The following is a 24,057-nucleotide window of genomic DNA, read 5'->3' as shown; positions in this document are numbered from 1 at the left end:
CTGCGTACTGATGACGTCACAGACAGGCAAATTGAATCGAGTAACGTTTAACGTGTCTAAAGAAACACTTGTACATGCCTTTATAACTGGTAGGCTAGACTATTGTAATGGTCTCCTTGCAGGTCTTCCAAAAAAAACTGTCAGGCAGCTCCAGCTTGTTCAGAACGCTGCTGCTAGAGTTCTAACAAAGACCAAAAAATGTGAGCACATTACACCAATTCTTAAACCCTTACATTGGCTCCCAGTATGTCAGAGTATTAATTTCAAAATCCTACGGCTCACATATAAATCACTACATGGTTTAGGGCCAAAGTATATCACTGATATGCTTCCACTACATAAGCCTTCAAGATCACTAAGATCTTCTGACACCAATCTGTTAGTGATTCCCAGAGTAAATACAAATCATGGGAAAGCATCATTTAGTTACTACGCAACAAACAGCTGGAATAAACTTCCTGAAGATTTAAGACTTGCCCCAACTCTGACCACGTTTAAAACAAGACTGAAAACTTTTATGTTCAGCTTCGCCTTCTGCTAAATTTGACCTACATTGCACTTTTAACCTCTGCTTTTAATTAAACAATTTAAATAAGATTTTAATTTATAATTTTATTTGCTGTTTTTAATTGTCTTTTAATTCCTGCATTTTATTTCAATTTATTGTATGAAATGTTATAATGTGAAGCACTTTGAGTCTGCCTTGTGTATGAAAAGTGCTATACAAATAAAATTGCCTTGCCTTGCCTAAAGTGCTAAAAAACACGCATCCACACCGTTTTTGTGCTTAAATCCAATGTGCAGTTTCCAAGTATTGATACAAATCGATTATGTACCATTTCAATCGATTTGTAATCGATATATGTCGTCCGGAATGCCGATTTGCGGAGCACGGATTGATTCAGTAGGATCGCAGGAATATAAATCGATTAATCGATTCAGTGGATGAATTGTTACATCCCTACTATTTTGATAAAAATAAGTTAACACTGATTGTGTCCAGGTCAGTTCCACCTCAAAGCCAGATTTTAGGGCAGCTTCTCGATTGCACAGAGACATTTTATTTCCAAGAGAAAATTATGTTAAACATTCAATTCTTATTATAAGGAAGAGTATCCCCAGTTACCGGGACAGCGAAGCCAGATGCATCAGTAGCTGCAGAGTGAAGAGGTGGACTCATTAAGTGTCACACTTTGGCATCAACAAGTGCTCATGATCAGGAAGCTGCATGATCATGACTGACCACACTTTTTAATTTGAATATTTAAATAACACTTGACATCACACAGAAATAAATGTTGTTTATTGTACACATGCTACAATCAACTTTATTTACAGCTTTAACATTTCTATATCTAAATTATTATTGTGATACAAACTACTTAATGTAACAATTTTATGATACTCCTCCATTGATTTCGATTTTTACTAAGTGTGAATACATTTTCGTTCACTTCATTCTTTCAACAAATCATATTTTTTAATAATGTTTCATTTTTGAAATACATGCTATGTTTAATATTATCATCAATACGTCTGGTGAATTTAAATAAAAGCTTTACTCTGAAAATCTATCAGGAGGAAATAGAGGAGGAGGAAGAGGAGCATGAGAAAAAAGAAGAGAAAGAGGAGGAAATGATGGAGAGTAAGAGGATTAGCAACAGGAAGAAGAGGAGGAGGAGGAGGAGCGTCTAGTCTGGGCAATCCAGGAGCTGAAAGCAGAGACTCGTGTGTAGACTCCTGGTCTCTGAGGACGTCCACAGCCGATACCAAATGATGTCACACCTGTCAGGGAACCAATTAGAACACATCTGCACGATACTGTGTGTCCGTGTGTGTGGATGTGTCACTCACCAATCAGAATCCAGTGTCCGTTGTCCTCATATATCAAAGGACCTCCAGAGTCGCCCTGAAACAAACATGTTTATTTACAACTTTATTTACAACAAAAAACAGGTCAGAGCTTTGGAGGAAGAACGATTTAGCATTCATGAGGTAACCCCAGTGCCTTTTTATCTTGTACGTCGCTATGGTAACTAATGCTATATTTCCTAACCCTAACCCCCTGTGGTGAGATATCCGACAGTCGATACCCAGGGTATCAGTGAAGATGGCGGGTGAACTGTAGACTCCAGGAACACCTCCCTAGGGAGGTGCCCAGGGGGCATCCTCAGCAGATGCCCAAACCACCTCAACTGGCTCCTTTTGTCACAAAGGAGCAGCGGCTCTACTCCAAGCTACTCACGAATGGCTGAGCTTCTCACCCTATTTCTGAGGGAGACGCGAGCCACTCTCCTGAGGAAACCCATTTCGGCAGCTTGTACCCATGACCTAGTTCTTTCGGTCATGACCCATCCTTCATGACCATAGGTGAGGGTAGGAACGAAGATTGACGGGTAGATCGAGAGCTTTGCCTTCGGGCTCAGTTCTCTTTTCGTCACAACGGTGCGGTAAAGCGAGTGCAATACCGCCCCCGCTGCTCTGATTCTCCGGCCAAACTCACACTCCATCTTCCCCTCACTCGTGAACAAGACCCCGAGGTACTTGAACTCCTTCACTTGGGGTAAGGACACATTTCCTACCTGGAGTAGGCGATCCATCGGTTTCCTGCTGAGAACCATGGCCTCAGATTTAGAGGCGCTAATCCTCATCCCGACCGCTTCACACTCGGCTGCGAATCGCTCCAGTGGGAGTTGGAGGTCACAGACAGAAGATGCCATCAGGACCACATCATCTGCAAAAAGCAGCAATGAGATCTGCAGCCCCCCTGAACTGTAGACCCTCCTCCCCCCGACTACACCTCAATATCCTGTCCATGAAGACCACAAACAAGATTGGTGGCGTAGTCCTGGCGAAGGCCAACCCCCACCGGAAACGCCTTCGACTTACTGCCAAGTACCCAAACACATCTCTCGCTTTGGGCGTACAAGGATTGGATGGCCCCAAGCAAGGACCCCCTCAGCCCGTACTCGCGCAGTACCTCCCACAGTTTATCTCGGGGGACCCGGTCATACACTTTCTCCAAGTCCACAAAACACATGTAGACTGGATGACTGACTGACAGACTGGTGGTCGGGCTCCATGGCAAGCCCGGCCACCAGACGGGCCTCCATCTGGGCCTGGCTCCTAATGGGGGCCCCGGTCTTCCTTCGGGTAACTCCTTCCCTCTTCCGTTTTTTCATAGGGTCTTTTGAACCATTCTTAGTCTGGCCCTCCCCTGAGACCACTTTGCCAAGGGTATCCCTACCAGGAGCACACGACTCCCGACAACACAGCCCTCAGGTTCATAGGGACACACAAGCCTCTCCACCACGATAAGGTGATGGTTTCCCAGAGAGGTGAGGTAAAGTGGTAAAATACCGGACAGTCAATACCGAGAATGTCACAGTATGATTCCCTGGGTACATGAGGGACGGTGGGTGGACTGTGGAGTCCAGGTCAGTCTTGGTGGTGAGATACCTGACAGTCGATCACCAGAGTGTAGCAATGAGAAGGAGGTGGAATCCAGGTAGAGTCCAGGTGAGTCCAAGTGGTAAAATACAGGACAGTCGAGACCCTCAATATCAGAGTATGATAATACCCTGGGTACATGAGGGAAGGCGGGTGGACTCTACAGTGGTGACAAAACTGCCAGTTGTTACCAAGGGTGTAAGAGTGAATGCAGGCGGACTGTAGAGTTCATGTGAGTCTACAATAGGTGGTGAAATACCGGACTGTCAATACCAAGGGTAATATAGAGGGAACATGTTATGTACCTTACAGGAGTCGACCCCCCCTTCAGGGTGTCCGGCACACAGCATGCTGGAGGTGATGTTGTATTCAGGTAACTGATGCTGACACTGATCCTGGACCAGCAAAGCAACATTTGTCTCCTGGAGAACATCAGGGAGATCACCTGATAAACAGGTAAAAAACAGACAGACAGGCGGTGAGGGAGGGACTGTATATGTATGTACTATAGAATGTATATGTATGTATTCATATTATTTAGTCTGTATAGTGTAAATATACACTATATAATGTATAGTAGAGTACGTAGTGTGCATTATGCATAGTCTTTAGTATAGAATAGACTACACTTGGTTTCTATCATGCATAGTTTATTAGAGTATATACAGTATATAATTTGTATTATGTATAGTTTAGTAGACTATACAGTGCGTATTATGCCGTATATAGTGTATATTATGCATTGTAAATAGTATATTGGAGTACAGGTAGTGTGTATTATTCATAGTACTTGTCTCTCACCCTGCTCAGAGGTTTGACCCCACCCAGCAATCAAGCATCTGGTTCCAGCTGTGAACTCTTGACCTTCAGCAGGTAAACACAGTGGCTGGATGAACTCTGTAGAACACATCTATTTAAAATCTTTATCATTATTTTTTATATTATTATATGTATTATGATTGTTACTCATAAACCCAGAGTTGATCCGTGCTTGTGTGCTGTTACCCACGTGAGAAGCTGATTGGCTGCTGAAGGTGCATCATAGCTATATCTGCCTGCTTAGTCTCTCTGTTGTAATGTCTGTGGATCCAGATGCGATCGACTCGTCTTGTCTGAACCTCCAAAGAGTTCATGTCACTTTGAGAGTGAAGACCGAAAACAGCCGACCAGGACTGGAGGTGAAGGTTCTTCCTGAGGAAAACATCATAACCATATTTAGTTTATCAACAAGGAGAATATATTAAGTATGAAATTACCATTAGATCTTATCTTTATTGTAAGTGTAAGTCTGAATTTTTGTTCCTACGTTTTAGTAGCTCAATTAAAGGAGGAGCTCAGTTCTGCTATATTATATACTTACTGTATATATACTAGAGCTGTCAACATTAACACGTTAATCTATGCAATTAATGTAGCTGAGATTAATGCGATTAAGTATTTTAACGTAGTTTACAGTCGTTTGACTCTGGAGACAAACGCTAGAGGACCTGCAGAGGACCACCACTGTGTTCCTAAAAGACAGTGGTTAGGAAAACTTCCTGGCTAAATGTTGGGACATTGTTCCCACTTCAAACACAGCGATCAAATGATGGAGAGTTGAGAGCAAAGTGCACAAGGACAGCAGGAAGAGTTGCTAGTTAAACATGTTCCACCCGGTGGAATTCTGCCTCCAAGATGATCAAATGTGTGTAGTTTTATGTTTAAAATAACATTAACAATTAAACAACAGTGTCTATTACGCATGCTTTCTAAAGTGATTACTCATTACTTAGTCTTTAGGAGAAACATTCATTCATTAACAACAATGTTTTGCCCTCTCTGATGCAGTCTGAGATCTGTTGATGAAGAGTGCGTTATAAATACAATGTATTATTAGTATTATTATATTATTATTATTAAACAATGTGTTGAATCCACACACCAGAAAATGTACTCAGAAGAGCTGAGTTGTAAACATTTAAGAACTGTTATAAGTAGATATATACTCTTCCTTCAGAATATTTGTTAAAGTACTATGAATAAATTATTTGTGTTCTCTCACCCGTACACACAATGAGCAGCGGTCAGAAGCCAATCACGCCCGAGTACTGACGCTCCGCACACATGACGACCCCTCCACTGCAGAGACACAATCCATGGCCACGCCCCCTTCACAGCGTCCACCCCCCCGACCACCCGCACTTCACCTGGCAGGTGTAAACCAAACTACAGTCAGGATCCGATTAACAGGTTAGATCATAACTGACAGCAATGATTTCCTTCACCTGGTTTCCTCACTGCTGATTTGTCCGTGTCCCTCGACTCATTAGTGACGACCTGAATACCACAAGCTAAAAAAAAATCGTTTATGAGTACAAGTGTGTGTTGTTTTAACAATCAGTGTTCATGAGTGCAGATGTTTGCTGATTAACGGTCTAGTAAAGGTGTGTTAAACCGTTGTGTTTACTCACGTTGATTGTCACAGGTAAGAGAGATCACTTCCCCACTGATACAGGTTTCACTGTAAAAACAACACGATTATTAATTACATTCTATTCATTAAATTCAGGGGTTTGTTAACCCCCACTTTTACTGCTAGTAACCTCAGTTTAACACTCGTCAGCCAACTCTCCCCGACTCCCAACATCACTGACAACACGATCCTGTAGATACACGCTCTACAACATCAGGAGAATATGTCCCCTTCTCACTCAGAAGGCGGCGCAGGGACTGATTCAGGCTCTTGTCATCTCCCGCCTGGACTACTGTAACTCTCTCCTGCAGGTCTCCTGCTACCACCATTCCACCTCTGCGGCTCATCCAGAATGCAGCAGCTCCACTGGTCTTTAACCTTCCTAAGTTCTCCCACACTCCTCCACTCCTCTGCTCTCTTGGCTGCCTACCAGTAGCTGCCTGCATTCAGTTCAAAACATTGGTACTCACGTACCATGCTGTGAATGGATCGGGTCAGGTCTACATCCAGGACCTGGCCAAACCCTACACCCCAACCCGCACACTCTGCTCTGCATCTGCCAAACTGCCTGTTCCTCCCTCACTGAGAGCAAAACACTCGACAAGATCACGACTGTTTGCGGTCCTGGCTCCAAAATGGTGGACCGTAGACAGCCTTCACATCTTCCGCCGCAAACTAAAGACACACCTTGACTCAAAAGACTAAAATTGTAGCACTTAAATTGTACTTGTTGTTCTAGTTCAGTTCAAGTTCTGGTCTTCTGTACCTGGTACTGGTTTCCAGCGACCCGTTGCTTGAGATCCTGATGGTTGCAAATGGTGAATCTTCAGGACGAGCCGGCAGGAGTCTGGATTCACCCGAACTGCACACAGTCGGGATCAATAAATAGAAACTAGGCTTCTCTTTATCAGGTGAAGACAGACGAGAGTAACCTCTATCCCAGGTAATGACAGGTGAAGTCAAACAGGTGAGAGTTACCTGTATCCCAGGTACTGACAGGTGAAGACAGACAGGTGAGGGTTCCAGGTGTCAGCACAAATTGTGAGCAGTGAGGAAATAAGTTGAAACTGAAGACGTCTGGAACTATTCACCTGCCACACAACTGAAACACACACATTGATTTAATAATAACCATCAAGGTAAACTGATTGATCCCAGGTGTTGATCATCGGGACCCCTGTGTGGACTCACCACACTCTGCCTCATCGGAGCCGTCGGGACAGTCGACCTCGCCGTCACATTCACCGTTACCATGGATACAACCTCCTGTCCGACACTGGAACTGACTGACGGCACACGCAGCTAACCACAAACCAAATCAATAATACTGTGAGAAATGTGAGTGATATTTACAGCATATTACCTCTAACCCTAAACTCACCTGGTGACCCCAGGTTGACCCCCGAGGTGAAGTTGGCTCTGAATCCTCGGCCGTTACCTGAGACGTCTGTAAAGAACCGGACTGTCATCCGATTGGTTGTTGAGAACAAGTCGGAGGAGGGGCCTATGCCTCCAGTGAGGACAGCTGGAGAAGTTACAAGCATATTGATACCTGAAGCAGAGCGGTCAAGTGTACATACATACTCCTTGTGAGGATTAAACTGCAAAGGATCATGGGTAAAACATAACCTTACCAAGTAGGTAGGAGTTTGGCCCCGCCCCATCTCGCACCTCTACGATGTCATAGGTTGCTTCAACATCAAAGTCGAGAAAGTGAAGCTGTATGTTTCGACCCTCGCGGGTGTGCAGAGTCCACACACCTGTAGCAGCAGACATCGTGAGTAGTGGGAAGTGGGTTTGAAAACATCAGGTAAACATTTCAGGTGTTTTTTATTGTTTTGGCTTTTTTCATGGTTGTTTATGAACTCATCCTTGTTAAAATGTAAACCCCAACATGTGTACTCACAATGAGCCTTGTTCCCGTAGGATTGTGGGTAATTTGGTGAGCTGAAGGTGGAGTTTGGCTCCCAGAGGTCAAAGGGTCCTCCACAGTCAGCTGGACAAGTTAGAGCAGAGGCAGAGCAGAGGGAACCAATCACACCTTCACATTCTTTAATGTTTTGAGGAATGGTCTGGGTCTTACTATTATTTGTACCAGTGTAGGGGCATGGTCTGTGGTATACGGGTGTGATCTTGGGATTATTTGTATAGAGGCCTTGTCGGTGTCCTACCAGTATAGAGGTATGGTTTGTGTCTTATTTATATGATCAGTGAAGGCCCTACTATTTGTTTAGGGGTGTGGTCTTTGTCCTACCTATATAGGGGCGTATACTGTGAACTACCTGCATAGGTATGTGGTCTTTGTACTCTGTATAGGGACATGGTCTGTGCCCTATCTTCCTATGTATGGGCCTGGTCCTTTTTTTACCTGTGTATGGGTGTGGCCTTTGTCTTACCTGTATAGGTGGGTGGTGGTATAAGGGGGATGTTTTACCTGGTATTGGGGGGGCAGTTGTTGGAGGAGGTACATTGGTTGGTTCTGGGGGGCTGGGGCCACAAGGATCAGAGGTCAGTGTGATGTCATCTAGAGCAATGTCGTTCCTCATCCCTCCTTTTTTCAGCGCTTCAAATACAACCTGCAGGGGTCAAACGTCACGCTGATTGAGTGAGTGATCACCTGATCTAACTATATAATTTTTTTTTAAATGATGTCACTCACCACTGTTTCTGTTGTCAGGTTGAGGGTCACCTGGCCATAATTCCAGTTGTCACCATAGTTACCGTCTCTTTGGATCACCACAATTACGGGAGGTCCAGACAACAATACCCTGAGACGGTGGACATCCTCTCCGAACATGTGGTACCTGGACAGTCAATTATTCATCTTCTTTAAGGCAATATTATCAGAAAACCTACACAAACTGTCACTGTTATTCATATAATAATTGATTTTATTTATTAATCAAATATAATTAGTAGTATTACTTTGGTTATCATTATTATTGTTAATGTTTTGGTTATTATTATGATCATTATTGTTATATTATTATTATTATCATCATCATCGTTAGTATCAGTATTATTATTAGAACCATCATTAGTACCGTTATTATTATTCTTGTCATTGTTATTATTAGTATTATTATTGTTGTTATTATTATTCACTGCTGCTCTACTATAAATAATATATAATATAATAATATACTATAACATGTTCATTTACCAGAAGCTCAGACACATGAGCTGAGGTTGAGCAGAGAGACGCAGGCTGTGCATCCTGAAGCTCTTCAGCCATTGGCCAGGACTGAGAGGAGTAACCATGTAGAACCCTGTCAACAACAAGGTGGCAGATCAAAACAAAAGCCCCAGATAAGATAATGATCATTATTCTGCAGAGCAGAAATTGTTAAGGTCCTGTTTTTATCTTTGCCCAGAACTAATATACATATATATATGCGATTTTCTGTGATGAGAGGGTGATGTAATCTGCCGTCCCTGCAGGACTTGTGGCCGACCCCTCTCACCCCCGACAAAACCTGTTTGTGCCCCTTCCATCTGGCAGGAGGCTGAGGTCCATCAGGACTAAGACCTCCCGCCACACCAACAGTTTCTTCCCGTCGGCAGTCGGGCTCATCAACAGAGCCGGTCCCCCACTGACTGACTCTGACATTCCACTGGTCACTTACTTTCACACTGCACAACTTTCTGTTCGCTGGTGCATTTAATACTTTTAACTTTAACTTGTATTCCTTTATTTTTAAACTAACCCATAGCCTTATATTTTATTTTATTACATTGCCGTACTGTCTGCTGTTAGGCTATTAGGCTATTAGGAGATTCAAGATGGCGCCATGCTGCTCGGCTGGCCGTCTGTCGCTCTGCTCTGTGTTTGCTATGTGTTTAGTGATTTACCTGTTCTGTCATGAGGTATCATCTCTCCTCACTTATGATCGTCAGACTCTGCTTCAGATAGGAGGCTTCTACGATCAGCTAAAGTATGATCCATTGGTGTACTTTTCCCCATGCCCCGAAGAAATCCCGGCGTTTCTGAGGCGTCCCCCACTCCATTTTGCCCGTCAGAGACGCCGGAGAAGACGCGGTAAACGCGGAGGCCTCCGGGTCAGGCTGGAGGCCTATCTTAGGTCTGGTCGTGTGTTGGATTATGGCACTAATCAACACTTTCTGGATGTTTCCCCTGCCCTGCGACTGCGACCGAGGAGGATTAGAACTCGATGGATCCAGCCGGTGCTCCCGTGCGTTGCCGGCTCTGACAGCGTCAGCTGTTCGGCGGACTCCGACCAGCTGTTGCTGCTTCCTACCACCTGGCGTTTTCGGACCGGGAGTCGCGGCGTGGACCCTCGGAACCTCCGCACAATGGAACGTGCTTCACCTTCGGACACTTTTTTCCTCAAGTTGGCTTTGTTGAATGTGAGATCTGTCACCAACAAGACTTTTTTACTGAATTACTTTTTTACCTCACGCAAATTGGATTTTATGTTCTTAACTGAACGCTGGCTCCGCGAAGGTGATCTTGCTCCTTTTTCGGAGCTGCTCCCTCTAGGATGTAGTTTCCTCAGCTCCCCTCGCACCACCGGCAAAGGAGGAGGACTGGCATCCGTATTTAAATCCACCTTTCACGTCCAGCAGCGTCCAGTTGTCAATGGCTCCAGCTTTGAGCTCCAACTTTTTGAGGTTAAAATCCCTGTGACTGTTCTCTGTGCTGGGATCACCCACCGAAATTTAACAAGGACTTTATACAGGACTTTGCAAACTCTGTGTCAGGTATTATTCTCGAGTATGAGAGTATTTCTAATTGTCGGCGATTTTAACGTGCATGTCTGCTGTGAGACCAGACCGCTTGTCAAAGACTTTTTGAATCTAATTGACTCTCTTAATCTCACGCAGTCTGTTTCGGAACTGACGCACGAAAAAGGCCATATTTTGGATCTTGTACTGTCATATGGACTGGATGTACAAATAACTGAAATATTATTACATATGAGTTTAATGCGCGTTGAGCCACAGACTGGGCCTTGGCTGAATGAGTTCACTCATGCACTCACACGCGCATGCAGACAGGCAGAGAGGAAGTGGAAAAAAGACAATCTCCAGATTTCTCGGGATCTCCTACGTGATCGCCTTTTTAATTATAAACAGGCTGTTAAAGCTGCTAAAGCTGAATATTTTTCCTCACTCTCCAAAAACACTCACAAACCTCAGGTTCTTTTTAACGTATTTGACTCACTAGTGAACCCTTGTGATGCTGTCTCTGTTGAACCGTCTGCTTGTGTGAGGACTTTTTGTAATTCTTTATCACTAAAATCTCTGCCCTTAGATCCTCACCCCCCCAACATGTGCAGGACCCCGCTAATCCTACAGCAAGCTCAGCTGTTTTTCACCAGTTTGAGACTGTCTCACTTTCTGCACTTACTGAAATAGTTAATCACCTACGCCCTGCTAACTGCCCATCGGACAGCATTCCATCCCACTTGCTTAAGCAGGTCTTCAGCTCAGTTTGGCCTTTTATTTTGTTTCTTATAAATCTGTGTTTGTTACTGGACTTATGTGCCAGTCACGGATTGTCCATAACAAACACCATGTTCGAGCATAAGGATGTTCATAAGTGTACGTGGTACCAGAGCACCCTAGGCCAAAGATCAATGATCGACTAGTATCGTCTGATCTGAGGCCGCATGTTCTGGACACTCGGGTAAAGAGAGGGGCAGAGCTGTCAACTGATCACCATCTGGTTGTGAGCTGGGACAGAGGATGGGGGAAGACTCGGGACAGACCCGGTAAACCCCAGCGTGTAGTGAGGGGGAACTGGGAAGGTCTGGAGGAGGCCCCGGTCCAAAAGATTTTCAACTCACACCTCCGGCGGAGCTTCTCTCACATTCCTGTGGAGGTAGGGGACATTGAACCAGAGTGGTGTATGTTCAAAACCTCCATGGGTTATGAAATCCGGTGGGACTCCGGAGGCAGTTGCAGTGTACCGACAGGCTCGAAAGGCAGCAGCCTCTTCCGTGATGGAGGCAAAGCAGCGAGTATGGGAGGAGTTCGGGGTAACTATGGAGAAGGACTTTTGGTCGGCACCAAAGTGCTTCTGGAAGACCATCCGGCACCTCAGGAGGGGGAAACAGGGAACCATCCAAGCTGTGTACAGTAAGGATGGGACCCTGTTGACCGCACTGAGGAGGTTATCGGGCGGTGGAAGGAACACTTTGAGGAACTCCTGAACTCAACTACTACGCCCTCTTTGGTAGAGGCGGAACTGGAGGCGGAGGAGGGATAATCGTCAATTGGCCTGGTGGAGGTCACTGAGGTAGTCAAACAACAGTGGCAAAGCCCCGGGGGATTGATGAGATCCGTCCAGAGATGCTAAAAGCAATGGGTGTTGGGGGGGTTGTCTTGGATGACACGCCTCTTCAACATTGCTTGGAAGTCTGGGACAGTGCCAAAAGAGTGGCAGACCGGGGTGGTGGTACCATGGAACCATGAATTGAAACGAGTGCGTCGACGCAACGACACAGACGCAGAAGCATGCGCCAGCCTTTACAGTAGTCCAGGCTGGAGATGACAAGAGCCTGAATCACTAAATGCACTACTGTATTTAAGCAGTGTGTGTCTCTTGTCACTTGTCGCGTCATTGTCTATCGTCCTGGATGTTCACGGTTCCTGTGTGCCTTTTTGCCCTGGTTCGTGTGCGTTTTTGTCTGTTGGCCTTTTTCTTTGTTGCCTTTTGACTATTAAAGTCTTCTTTTGTTACTCGACATCTGCATTTGAGTCCTGCCTTCCCCGCATCCCTGAGACTCATGTTGGGGGCAGCTTGTACGTGCCTCATTTGGTGTGATGCTAAGGAGGCTTCATTCTTCTTTCGTCCTCTGGCACGCCGCATCCAAAGTAGTCTGCTGAAGTCCCGCTTAACTGGTTGTTTGGGTAGCTAGTGGGCTGACATCAATGCTTAAGAGGTACTTCAGGCTCGTAGTACTTCAGGCTAGTTGTAATTCAGGCTCATAGTACTTCAGGGTCCTAGTACTTCAGGCTCCTAGTACTTCAGGCTCATACACTTCAGTGATAAGTTACTTCCGGTTTGTATGTTAACGCATATTTAACGCGTTAACGTGCAACCATCATTTCATGTCATCGTTCTGTGTCACCATGGTCCCATGACATCAATGTTCCATCGCCACCATTGTTCTATGACACCATCGTTCCATGACCCCATCTGCGTGATATCATCGCTCCTTGAGATCATCGTTTCATGACACCTTTGTCCCATAACAGCATTGTTCCATGACATTAGTGTTTCATGACGTTATCGTTTACACTCACCGGAGCTGTTGTTCAGCGTGTGGTCAACACTCGGCCCACTCAGTGGAGGAAAGGTGGGAATGCTGGTTCGGATCCAGTCTCCATCATCCTCTTCCTGCTGCTGCCTCCAGAAACACATGCCCCGCTCAAAGGTACAGGTCAGCTTCTCCTGGTCTGATCACACATACACACAGACAAAGGTTGAGTAGAGTACCACACATCACAGTTATATAAACACATTTGTATTTATATGTATTTATAGGTGTTACTAGAGAGGTTGGAGAGGTTGGCTGCTCGGTACGAGGCTTTGAACCCGGAGAGATTGTTGACGTCATCGGAGATAAACTCCACAGTTGATTGGTCGGTCAGCAGCCACACCGTCCCAGGGGGGTTGGAGCCTGAGAGCTCAGCTGCCAATCACAGTAGAGACTGTTTAGTCAGGTAGTTTTAACTATTTTGCAAATGTTGAGAATGATTCGAGAAATGTACCAAAGCAACTGAGAAAACTGTAAAACACACATAGACAGACAAAGATACAATTGTGTGGGTGTCTGTGTGCGTGTATATATTTGTCAAGCGTGTGTGCATCTGATAGTGTTTGTGTGTATCAGAGTATCTTTACCTGCCAGCTGCTTTTCTACTCCGATGTTTTCGTACAGTTTCAGAACGTTAACATTTTCTTCTGTTTCAAAGTAATGAAATTTGATCTCAACAGATAATCCTGGTTTTAGCCTGAAAAACAAGTTTTATAATCAGACAGTTTAAATATCAACAAGCGACTACTTGATTCTGGAAATGTATGTCACTGTAAAAAATATCCTAAATTTACAGAAAATAACTTCTTGCATAACATTCTTACAGTAGTTTTTCTGTTTTTAAAAAAAAAAAGTAAAACTACAGATTTTGTCTGTAAATTAACAGACCAACTGTTAAGTATTATGCGAATAATGACTAATTTCTTCTCATTTTTCTACAGAAGAAATATTTTGAGCATTTTAATGTTTTCTTAAATGACATTCAAATATTGTAAAATAACAATAATGACCTCATTATATAACGGATTATGTCCGTACTAACAATTTTCTTACCATTTTTCTTGTCATTTTAAGGTAAATCATGTTAGTTTTATATTAATGTGTATTTTTACATTCAGATTGATTCTGGATCAATTTAGCTAACTTTTTTTATTAGAACAAACATAATGCAGTCTTATTTAAAAGTAGAATCAAGAATGATACATTATAAATCTTTTAGAGGAGCAACATGAGACAAGTGCGGACCGTGGTCCTGTGTAGTGTCCTCGAGCAAGACACCTACACTGTAAAAGAAAAAAACATTAAAAAATGGTCAAACTATAAACTATAATGAAGGGATATATATATATATATATATATATCTATATATATGTGGGTACCAAAAAACATTTATTTTAGTAATCTTTTCCTATATTTGCTATCAGGCGTGTCCACAGATATTTTGGGACAAAACAAAAGGGCACCCATCGGCAAAACTATTCATAAAATTAAAAATACTAATAAAATAAATAAATAAATAACACAGTAGGATATTTTCCCTGTCCTTCTGCTCTTGGCATTATGCTGCAAATTTTGTAAATAGGATAAATCAATGTTGTGCATAATAATCAAAAGATGACACTACACACACATTTTTTTGCGGCATAAGCATAGGTTAAAGCATTACACTAATAATATATCACAATATACCTCACCAGACTGACTTGTAGCTCAACTTAAGACCTACCTTTCATTCATTGAATTAAATTAAACAAAACTAGTGAACTTGTCTAATTTGTAGAACAGTAAGACTGAGTTTTTTCTTTTAGGAAAGTTGGACCAGTTGCGATGTAATGTTTTCTGCGGCATTAATGTTGTGATTAATTTATCACCAAACAACGTAGGGGGGATTGCACAAACACCGTCATCCCCTGTTTGTCTGATGCTGCAGCCGTTTGGCACGAACACTAAGCGGAAGAGGAGGAGGAGGAGGGAGGGGCGGAGCTTGTGAAATTCTCGCAAACAAATGCCCCCTCACATATCAAAACACATTTGGGGGGAATTGATGACAGAGAGAGTCATTTTTATTCTTAAATATTGAGGGGAGGGAAGTTGCTGCTGGGCACTTGCGGTGTTGTTCCGTTGTTCTACTTGTCTCTGCTGTTACCTGTTCCTCGTATGTGGCTAACTGAGTTAGCCGGATAATCTGAGATGAGATGACGTAGATCAGGCTTTTCGGTTCCCCAAAGCAGGTTTGTCTAAATCACCATAGCAACACATCGAAAAACTTGAACCTGCTCCAGCGCAGGTTCACCTGAGCTCCTGGATTAGTTCATCACTCCCCCGGAAAAAAGGGCAGCTCCCTTCCTCATTGATGAAGGAGCGACATCAATTAGATTAACGTTTTATAGGGAGAAACTTCTTCGAGATCAAAGACCCGTTTAGCCACGTTTAGCTCACACTATCTCTACTGTCCATGTATGTACGGTGTTGCGATGCAGAGAACATCTGGAAAGCCGCTGCATGTCGTGCTCTTTGTAAAGTTCTGTTGGTTTATTTGTCGCTTCATTCGTATCAACTAAATTCTTTGGGCTTGTTTTCATCTACATACTCTGAAAGAGTTGAGATGATTATTCTCATTGGATAATGATGATTCCATGAAGCCTCCTGCCAGCAGACACATTTAAAGTAATATAATCTGATTGATTAGAGTTACGAGGCACTTAAATGAGCCGTTACATTTTACCAACACGCATAACGTTAACTTGTGTGTGATACTTTGTCGGGCTTGTAGCCTCGCAGGGGGGCGCTGTCAGTTTTTGCCATGATTATATGATTGATTTCATTTTATTTTCTATCGCACAATATCACTACTTCGCCTCAGAGGTCTTTACAGTGTGTACACATGTGACGTCGTATGTCCAGAAACCATCACATCATCACAGGAAAAACTCCTCAAACAATGAGAAAGTATTTGATGGGGAGAATAAAGGGAAGAACCCTTTAGAGACACAGGACGATCCTCCCTGGGACGGACAGACTGCGATGGACGTACAGAATGAACAACGTGAAATATGTATAATACGTTAAATTCATCTGACAGAAATGATTCAAATTAACATATTATCTCATCACATGTGTTCATGATCATCCTGCTCGTCAGCGGAGAAAAAAGACGCTCTTCCTTTAGGTTTATTTGCCGTTATACTGTTAAAAAACCCTGGTTTTGGTGATTGACTCTTCTGATGTAGGACGCGCACGCGCGATTATCCTGATGATTGACATCTAGTTCAAACTAACGAGACGGTTTGAGGGCCTTCGAGGAACCGAGATAGCCTGATGTCAATCATCTCGGTAATTTGAGCTGGATAATCGGACATTTGATCGACTTGAACCACGTACGAGGAACAGGGCCCATGAGGGACAAGATACCACCAGGTTGTGGCGTACAGAATTAAACCCAGGTACACAGGAATACAAAAAGAGGCCAAGATATACGCAGATGGGAATTGTTCTAACATAAAACCAATAATAAAACAGCAAAAATGTGTTTCTAAACATTTGTGCATAGATACACTTAAATACACACCTACACTGTACCGTAAAAACACGGTGTGTTCATTCAAGAAGCCTGTTCAGAACAAATGCTTACTGAGTTACTGAGCCAGACTGGGAAATAAAGGCTCCGATTTTTTTAAATGTTTTTCGTGTTGGCAAAAAGCAATCTTGGTGGTGCTGGTGAAACAGAGTTCCCCGCCCTTGTGTAACGGGATGTATGATTCCACAGCTAAGCCAACAATAATGCAGCGCTCTCAAGTCACTAATGTCAGGCTTTAGTCACGCACTCCCGCCACACATCCAATTTCTCACGCCAAAAAAAAATGGCGGTCCGAGCCGCGTAGGTTCCTCTTCAACCCCCCCCCGTCTGCCCTAGCGTTGCGTCCCCCCCCGCCCGTTGACCGTAGCGTCCGTCAGGTACCGTCAGCTCAATTACCTCTCTTTTTTGAACATGTTTGCCTCACTGGCTAAATGACATGTCATGTAAGTTATTTGACCTTAATTTGAAGATTTCTTTACCGTTTTTAAAACTTTTTACAGTGTATCGTACGTGCAGTGTGTGTATTGGTGTGTGCACAGTGTGTACATCATATTTTGTTGTACCTGACGATCCAGCGACAGAAACTTTTGTTGTGCATTACGGAGACGTTTGATGAACAAAACGAACCATTCAGATCGCTGAGAATAAACTGCCCATCACACACTGTTGCTAGAGAGACAGACAGCGAGACAGGGAAACAGATAAAAAGGGAGACATAGAGACAGTAAGAGAAAGACGGAGAGACACACACAGAGACACAGGGAGACAGAGAAACAGAAATAGGGAGACAGAGAGACAGAGCAATAGTATGTAGTATGTGATACTACTGTGAAACTACTACAACAAAAAATATATGATACATTAAATAGACATTAAATATGTACTACATGGTTTTACTCAGTGTCAGTGAAAATGAATATAAACATGAATATGAATCAATCTGTTATAAAGAACTTCTCCGTCAGTACAGTATCTGATGCAGTTCAGGATTATATATAATCTATATAATAATTTAACATGAATGAGATGGGACATTATCATTTGTGATATCATCACCAGTGACTTCTTCTCTTACATTAGAGATGATGTCATCGTCATCATCATCATCATCAGCAGCACCACTGACGTTATCATCATCTTCATCACTGACATCATCATTGACATCTTCATCACCACTGACATATCACTTACCACATCGAGTTGCGTCCTCATCAGAAGCATCAGGACAGTCTTGGACTCCGTCACAGAGCCGATTGATCAGGACACACATTGATTGATTGGCACATGTTGTGTGATCAGGAGGACACAGTTCTGTTAGATGAGATTAATATGTAAATACAATATTTATATATAGTATATATAATATTAGGGTTAGGGTTTTAAGAGTTTAAATAGTTTAACTAAAGTTCAAATAAAGTTTAAATAGAGTTCAAATAATTGAAATAGTTTAAAGAGAGTTTAGAGTTTAAGTTCATATAAAAATAGTTTAGATTTCGAATTTGAATACAGTTTAAATAGAGTTTAAAGATGAAAGAACACAAGAGAGTTTTATTACCTGTTGAGGCGCTTGTTGTAGCTGCTATTGAAAGTATTACAAATAATTTATAGACAATTTGCACAGGTTAAAAAGAGAGTTAAAAGCAAAGAGAATTTAAAGTATAAGGCCATAGCAACTTTAAATAGAGATCATATGGTGGTTCTCACCTGTCGAAGGCAAACCACTTGTTCTTGCAGCTGTTGTTAAAAGTTTTTATTAAAATGTTGTAAATAAAGAAGAGGTCAATTATTACTTTCTTAGAGGTCCAAGGAAGTTCAAATAGTGATCAAAGAACGTTCTGGTAAAGTTTCAGGGAGACTTTGAAGAGTTTAAATAGCCTTCTCACCTGTTGGAGGGAAGATGCTTGTTGTTGCAGCTGTTGTCTCGGTTTGTTTCTCTACATGAACAAATGGAAATCTGACTTTTAGGGAAATCAAGAGATCAGAGAAACCAAGGATTTAATTAATCATTAATGCACATCACTAGTTCAGCTTCTTCCCCTGAGTTGTTTGTGCTTTCTCCCCTAGCAGGTCTCCGTAGATCGTGATTCCGACTCCTGCCTGGCCTCGCGGACATCTACCGCTTCTAACACCATTGATATTCCCATTTCTATCGCTGTAAACATTAATGCGCATCACTAACTTTGTGTCATGATCCAGCGCTCCCCTTCCCCAGAGAGGCCTTCCATATCTGGTCCCCAAACTCCCCCCTGTTTACTGTCTAGTTGGTCTGTCCCATTTTGTTTTGGTTTGTTCCATTGTGTGTCTGTCTGTTGTGCACGCCCACTCATCCCTACACACCTGTGTCTGGTTCCCCATCAAACTGGTCTGTATATATACCCCTTATCCCTCTGTGTTCCTTGTGAAGTCTCGTGTAGTTATCATCACATTCTGAGCGTTATTTGGATATCCTGTTTTGTACTCTTGTTGAAGACTCCTTTTTGTTCCAGACCTCGTTGCCTCCTGCCTGATCCCTGTCTGTACCTTTGCTTATCTCCGTGCTCCTGGATTTCGACCTCCTGCCTGTCTTCTGGATACGACTAAGCCTAATCCCTGTTTACCTGTTATTCATTAAATCTGCGCTCTGCGCTTGGGTCGACTCCTGTCTCCTGTGATGCGTTACAGAAGACTTCGCCTCAGCCAGACCCAGCGGAGTGTGTCACAGGCCTCCCGCTGCCCTTGAGGATGTCGGAGCCAGATCAGCATACAGTAAGAGGCCTCAGTACTCCGGGGAAGGGGAGCGCTGGGTTGCGACACTTTGTTTCTTCCATTCTATTTATGCTTTTTGGCCTCACAGGTTTCCATGGGTCTATCTGGACCCTGTTCCTGCATCTTGCCATGGCATTACTATTACTGTCATCATAAACCAACCAGTCTTTGTACTTTCTCTCCCCACAGGCTTCTGTGGATGGTAGTTCTATCTGATGCTGGTTGTCCTTTCATTTTTTGGGGAGTTTCTCTGTGCCGATGAGGGTTTCGGGACAGCGGATGTCTCATGTTTACACACCGTAAAGCCGTCTGAGGCTAATTTGCAATTTTGGGTTGTATAAAATTAATTGAACTAATCTGTTTTTCTCAGTTGCTTTGGTACTTTTTTTTTTTTTCATCCTCTATTTGCAAAACAGTCCATGCATTTCTCAAATTTGTACAAATAGCTAAATCTCCTGCAGGAGCATCTTCTTAGTTAATCTCTCCACAGTAAATATCCGTGTGACTGAACATGTCAGTGCATCAGAATGTCCTCGTGTCGTTATGTAGGGACCAGACAACGTGCTGAGTCCTGTCAGTAGAACAGTGTACCCTGGAGCTTCTGTTCTGATCTAAACTAGATAATTATTGTAAAAATGTAAGTTAGTTACACCTTATTGTTTGTGGGAGATTGATAACAAGAGACTGACAAGATTCAATTTACGTTTTTACTGTTTGTACTGTCATTTGTTGACAGAATCTTCTCTTGCGATGCAGCGTGGAAAGACTGTTTTAGAGTCTTCTACAGCCTCTGCTGTGATGTCATCACACGCTGCATCCTTCCATCTACATGCTGAGACCAATTCCACCATGGGGTTTAGGAATGGGGAGTGAGAGGAACTCTATCAGCATCCTGTTGTGGGGCGCAAACCATCGCCTGATGATTCTGGAGCGATGAAACTGATCTTTTGCCAAACTATCTGGTACTTTGGCAAGTCATGTCCAATCTGAGCGTCTCTTGTTCAGGCATGAGACCCCTGTAGAGTGTAAAGGGGGGGGACAAGACGCTCTGTATTGTTTGGCCCGTTATCTGTACACAAGTGTGGCTCTCATACTTCCTCTGCCTCTTCTACCTCTTCCTCTGTTTTGCCTCAACTCTCCTCTCTGGATGTTGAACCAGTCCAATTCCTGGTCCTTCCATTGTCAGACATTGTAAAATGATGTTGTGATCTGCCTATATATACTTGCCAGTTGATAGTTCATGAGATGCTACTTCGTCACAGAAAGTCAAGATTCATCTGTGAGCAGTTTCCCAATTTTGCACTACATTATTTGACACAATTTTAGGACACATTTAGACTAAAAGTCTAATGGAGATGTAAAGAAATATGTTTTGACATATGACAACTTGTCCAACCATTTTGCGTGTAAAGACTTATGCGATGAACAATTGCCTAAATGTTGTGGGCGGTGAGACTTCAATAGACCATTATAATACATTTAGATCAACACGACATGAGCAGTTGATCATGTAGAAACAGATAATTATACATATTCATTTGCATGGACGTACCAAAGCATTTGCAACTTGTTCAAAGAAGTGAGAAACTGCTTTTTTTTAATGTGCACACGGGACTCAATGATGTGAATATTGAACGGTCTGAGAATTTCAAATCTAAGCTGAGAAATGTACCAAAGCGACTGAGATGAACTGTAATACCTCAATGACCTCACAGTGACCCCACATTTTGCCCGTCACCTGCAACTGACCTGTGATCCAGATGCTGTTCCTGTCGATCACCAATTCTCCGGTTCCGCTTTCCAGAAGCCCCGCCCACAGCTGCTGCTCTGTGTCCTTCACATCGATCAGCTGGTGGAATGAAAGGTCAAAGTTCACCACCACACTTCCAAGACTGTGAAAAAACACATAAAGGAAGGAATCGGTTGGTTTATATTCCCTTGGCTATGACCCAAATATATTCACATGTTTATGATCTATATATGTCATAGCTATGTCATAGCGATCAATATATATATCAAGGGCCTACCCACGCATTCTTTGGGGGGTCCTGTCCCCCCCCCCCCAATATACAGCAGCAAATGTGTCAAATATATGTTCTCTTTTTATGAACCCTGTCAATGGATCGGTCTGTTGTCTTATTTTCGTCGCCCATAGCGTCCAGCGAACCGCCCTAATGTCTAAACCATGGTTACGCCCTTGATCAATATAGATTTCCATGGCTATGATTGATATATATTCCCATGTATATGATCAATATAAAGAGAAGAGGAGCAGCCTCGTTGGGATGAAACTGATCAGGCATTTGATTATTGATCAGATATCTACCTGAAGTACAAAACCTCACACGACTTGAACACCTGTGCGAGATCACTGTGAGTGAACGCCTTCGATACCTGTTGACCAATCAGATGACAGGCTGGGATCAGGTGACTTCACAAAGAACTTATGATCATAAGAGATTATGATCATATCGTATGTAACTGTAACAAGGATTGGTGTATTTATACGTAGTGTGTGCTTTATAGTGTTTTTTTCATATTGTCCATAGCTATTGTGTACTTTGAAACAGCTATGCTAAGGATGGATTTTGTGTAGTTAATAACATGTCATTATTACACATGCATACAGTGATCAACACTAACCGTTTTTTCTTTGCTGTCTTTGACAATAACAGTTACCTGCTGTTGGACATCGTAAGCCAAAGATTTAAACCTCAGACTGCTGGAGTTCTTCAGCTCTTCAGAGAAAACAGCTCCCTCTGTGATCGACATTCGACCGGTCAGCACCGTCGTCTTCGCAGGACCTCAACACACATACAACAATACCATGATTAATAATCTCTCCTGACACCCAGATCCGTATATTCAGTACTATGTTTACCTTCCAGCTTCAGGCTTAACCACGAAACTACAATGAGTCCGACGCAGCAGGTGAGAAGTATCAAACACACGACGGTGAGGCTGAACTCCAGAAAGGACGGAGCTCGCTTCATAGTGACGACTGTAACATCAATTCATCGATAAATCAATCAACTTTCAGCTTCTGGTTAACAAACAGACTCGCCTGTATTTGCTGCTGCTCTTCTCTGAGCTTCTTACCTGTTAACAAACTGACAGTTAGTTCTGCAACTCTTATCTTAGGAAAACTGCTGACACACTAATAAGATAACAAAACACAAACTAACCACAAAAACCTCTGAGATGAATATATAGTTTCATTTTGAACAGACATTCAATAATCCTAAGATTTAAGTATTGATTTGATATTAACATTATGATATATACTGATCTAAATACAATATTTGTTATAATAAAAAGGGACATTGAAGAGGCCGTGAAACAACATTTGGTCATCGGTCAGCAGTTATAAAATTAAACATATGAATGTCAATCACATCAATGTCATGTCAAAGAAATGTTTTGATCAAATATTGTTTATGATTAATGAGCTCACCTTCATGAACTACTTACTGCTGTGCTTCTTGTTTATCAGAGTGTGAAGTCCAGCAGCAATAAACATGTCAGGAGACCTACTTGTATGTAGCTCCGCCCCCTGCACACACCTGTCAGAAGATCTACTTTCATGTGGCTCCGCCCCTCTGCACTCGCCTGTGTAATATTATCTTTGGTGATTTGTACAACGCAATGAACACATTAATAGTAATAATATAATAATTGTTACTTCAAAATCTGGTTGAAAACATTGTTTAAATTTATATTAACTAAATATATTAATCAATTTATAAATATAACCATTTGTGTTCACCCCTTGTTTGAAATAAACAATCCATTCATGTATTTACTTTTATTTAAAGTTTGAGATTGTTTTGTTTGTTTAACACGAGGGCTACGTTCCTCGTATGTGGCTAACTGAGTTAGCCGGATAATCTTCAGGATGAGATGACGTACATCAGGCTTTTCGGTTCCCCGAAGCAGGTTTGTCTAAATCACCATAGCAACACACTGAAAAACTTGAACCGCAGGTTCACCTGAGCTGCTGGATTAGTTCATCACTGCCCCGGAAAAAAAGGGCAGCTCTCTTCCTCATTGATGAAGGAGCGACATCAGTCAGATTAACGTTTTATAGGGAGAAACTTCTCCGAGATCACAAAGACCCATTTAGCCGCCATGACGTCCTGTACGAGCGCTACATGCTGAGGACAAGAATCATTTATTTACAAGAAGAATTTCCCTGTTACGTTACGTGATGAACACCACACGCTGCAGCCGAGAATCCACTGTCCCACAGACTGTCTCACATACTGTCCCACGGACTGTCTCACATACTGTCCCACGGACTGTCTCTGTGCATCCATGAAGCCTCCTGCCAGCAGACACATTTAATTAATCAGATTATATTACTTTAGAGTGACGAGGCACTTAAATGAGCCGTTACATTTTACCAACACGCATAACGTTAACTTGTGTGTGATACTTTGTCGGGCTTGTAGCCTCGCAGGGGGGCGCTGTCAGTTTTTGCCATGATTATATGATTGATTTCATTTTATTTTCTATCGCACAATATCACTACTTCGCCTCAGAGGTCT

General features: G+C 42.8%; 1 protein-coding gene and 1 long non-coding RNA gene across 4 annotated transcripts; one reads left to right on the top strand and one right to left on the bottom strand.

Moving 5' to 3' along the window:
• Window positions 1-1,286: 1,286 nt before the first annotated feature.
• Window positions 1,287-22,603, bottom strand: tmprss15 (transmembrane serine protease 15). 3 transcript variants are annotated; one of them, XM_040183004.2, is made up of 29 exons: window positions 22,392-22,603; window positions 22,190-22,314; window positions 21,837-21,904; window positions 21,260-21,402; window positions 18,649-18,699; window positions 18,470-18,499; window positions 18,321-18,344; window positions 17,957-18,076; window positions 17,329-17,434; window positions 13,776-13,885; window positions 13,423-13,563; window positions 13,175-13,327; window positions 9,066-9,171; window positions 8,562-8,706; window positions 8,337-8,478; window positions 7,809-7,898; window positions 7,537-7,662; window positions 7,284-7,427; window positions 7,094-7,204; window positions 6,881-7,004; window positions 6,669-6,764; window positions 5,901-5,950; window positions 5,715-5,780; window positions 5,492-5,636; window positions 4,460-4,641; window positions 4,252-4,347; window positions 3,756-3,895; window positions 1,855-1,909; window positions 1,287-1,785 (listed from the first exon to the last, which is right to left on the bottom strand). In XM_040183004.2, exons 1-29 carry the CDS (start codon window positions 22,501-22,503, stop codon window positions 1,655-1,657), a joined length of 3,132 nt encoding a protein of 1,043 aa, XP_040038938.2. In that variant the 5' UTR covers window positions 22,504-22,603; the 3' UTR covers window positions 1,287-1,654. The 3 variants fall into 3 exon arrangements, with proteins under 3 accessions (XP_040038938.2, XP_040038936.2, XP_040038937.2); XM_040183002.2 differs by having other exon boundaries at window positions 18,321-18,341; XM_040183003.2 differs by lacking the exon at window positions 18,321-18,344.
• Window positions 19,086-23,318, top strand: LOC120822983 (uncharacterized). Its single transcript, XR_013468424.1, has 6 exons — window positions 19,086-19,127; window positions 19,252-21,432; window positions 21,829-21,937; window positions 22,186-22,289; window positions 22,399-22,441; window positions 23,004-23,318. It is a non-coding gene; the product is annotated as an uncharacterized LOC120822983 (long non-coding RNA).
• The last annotated feature ends 739 nt before the right edge of the window (window positions 23,319-24,057 follow it).

Source organism: Gasterosteus aculeatus, chromosome 7, assembly GCF_964276395.1.
Source record: "Gasterosteus aculeatus chromosome 7, fGasAcu3.hap1.1, whole genome shotgun sequence".
Classification (NCBI taxonomy): domain Eukaryota; kingdom Metazoa; phylum Chordata; class Actinopteri; order Perciformes; family Gasterosteidae; genus Gasterosteus; species Gasterosteus aculeatus.
The sequence above is the reverse complement of the archived record's forward strand: the minus strand, read 5'-3'. Positions and strand labels throughout refer to the sequence as shown.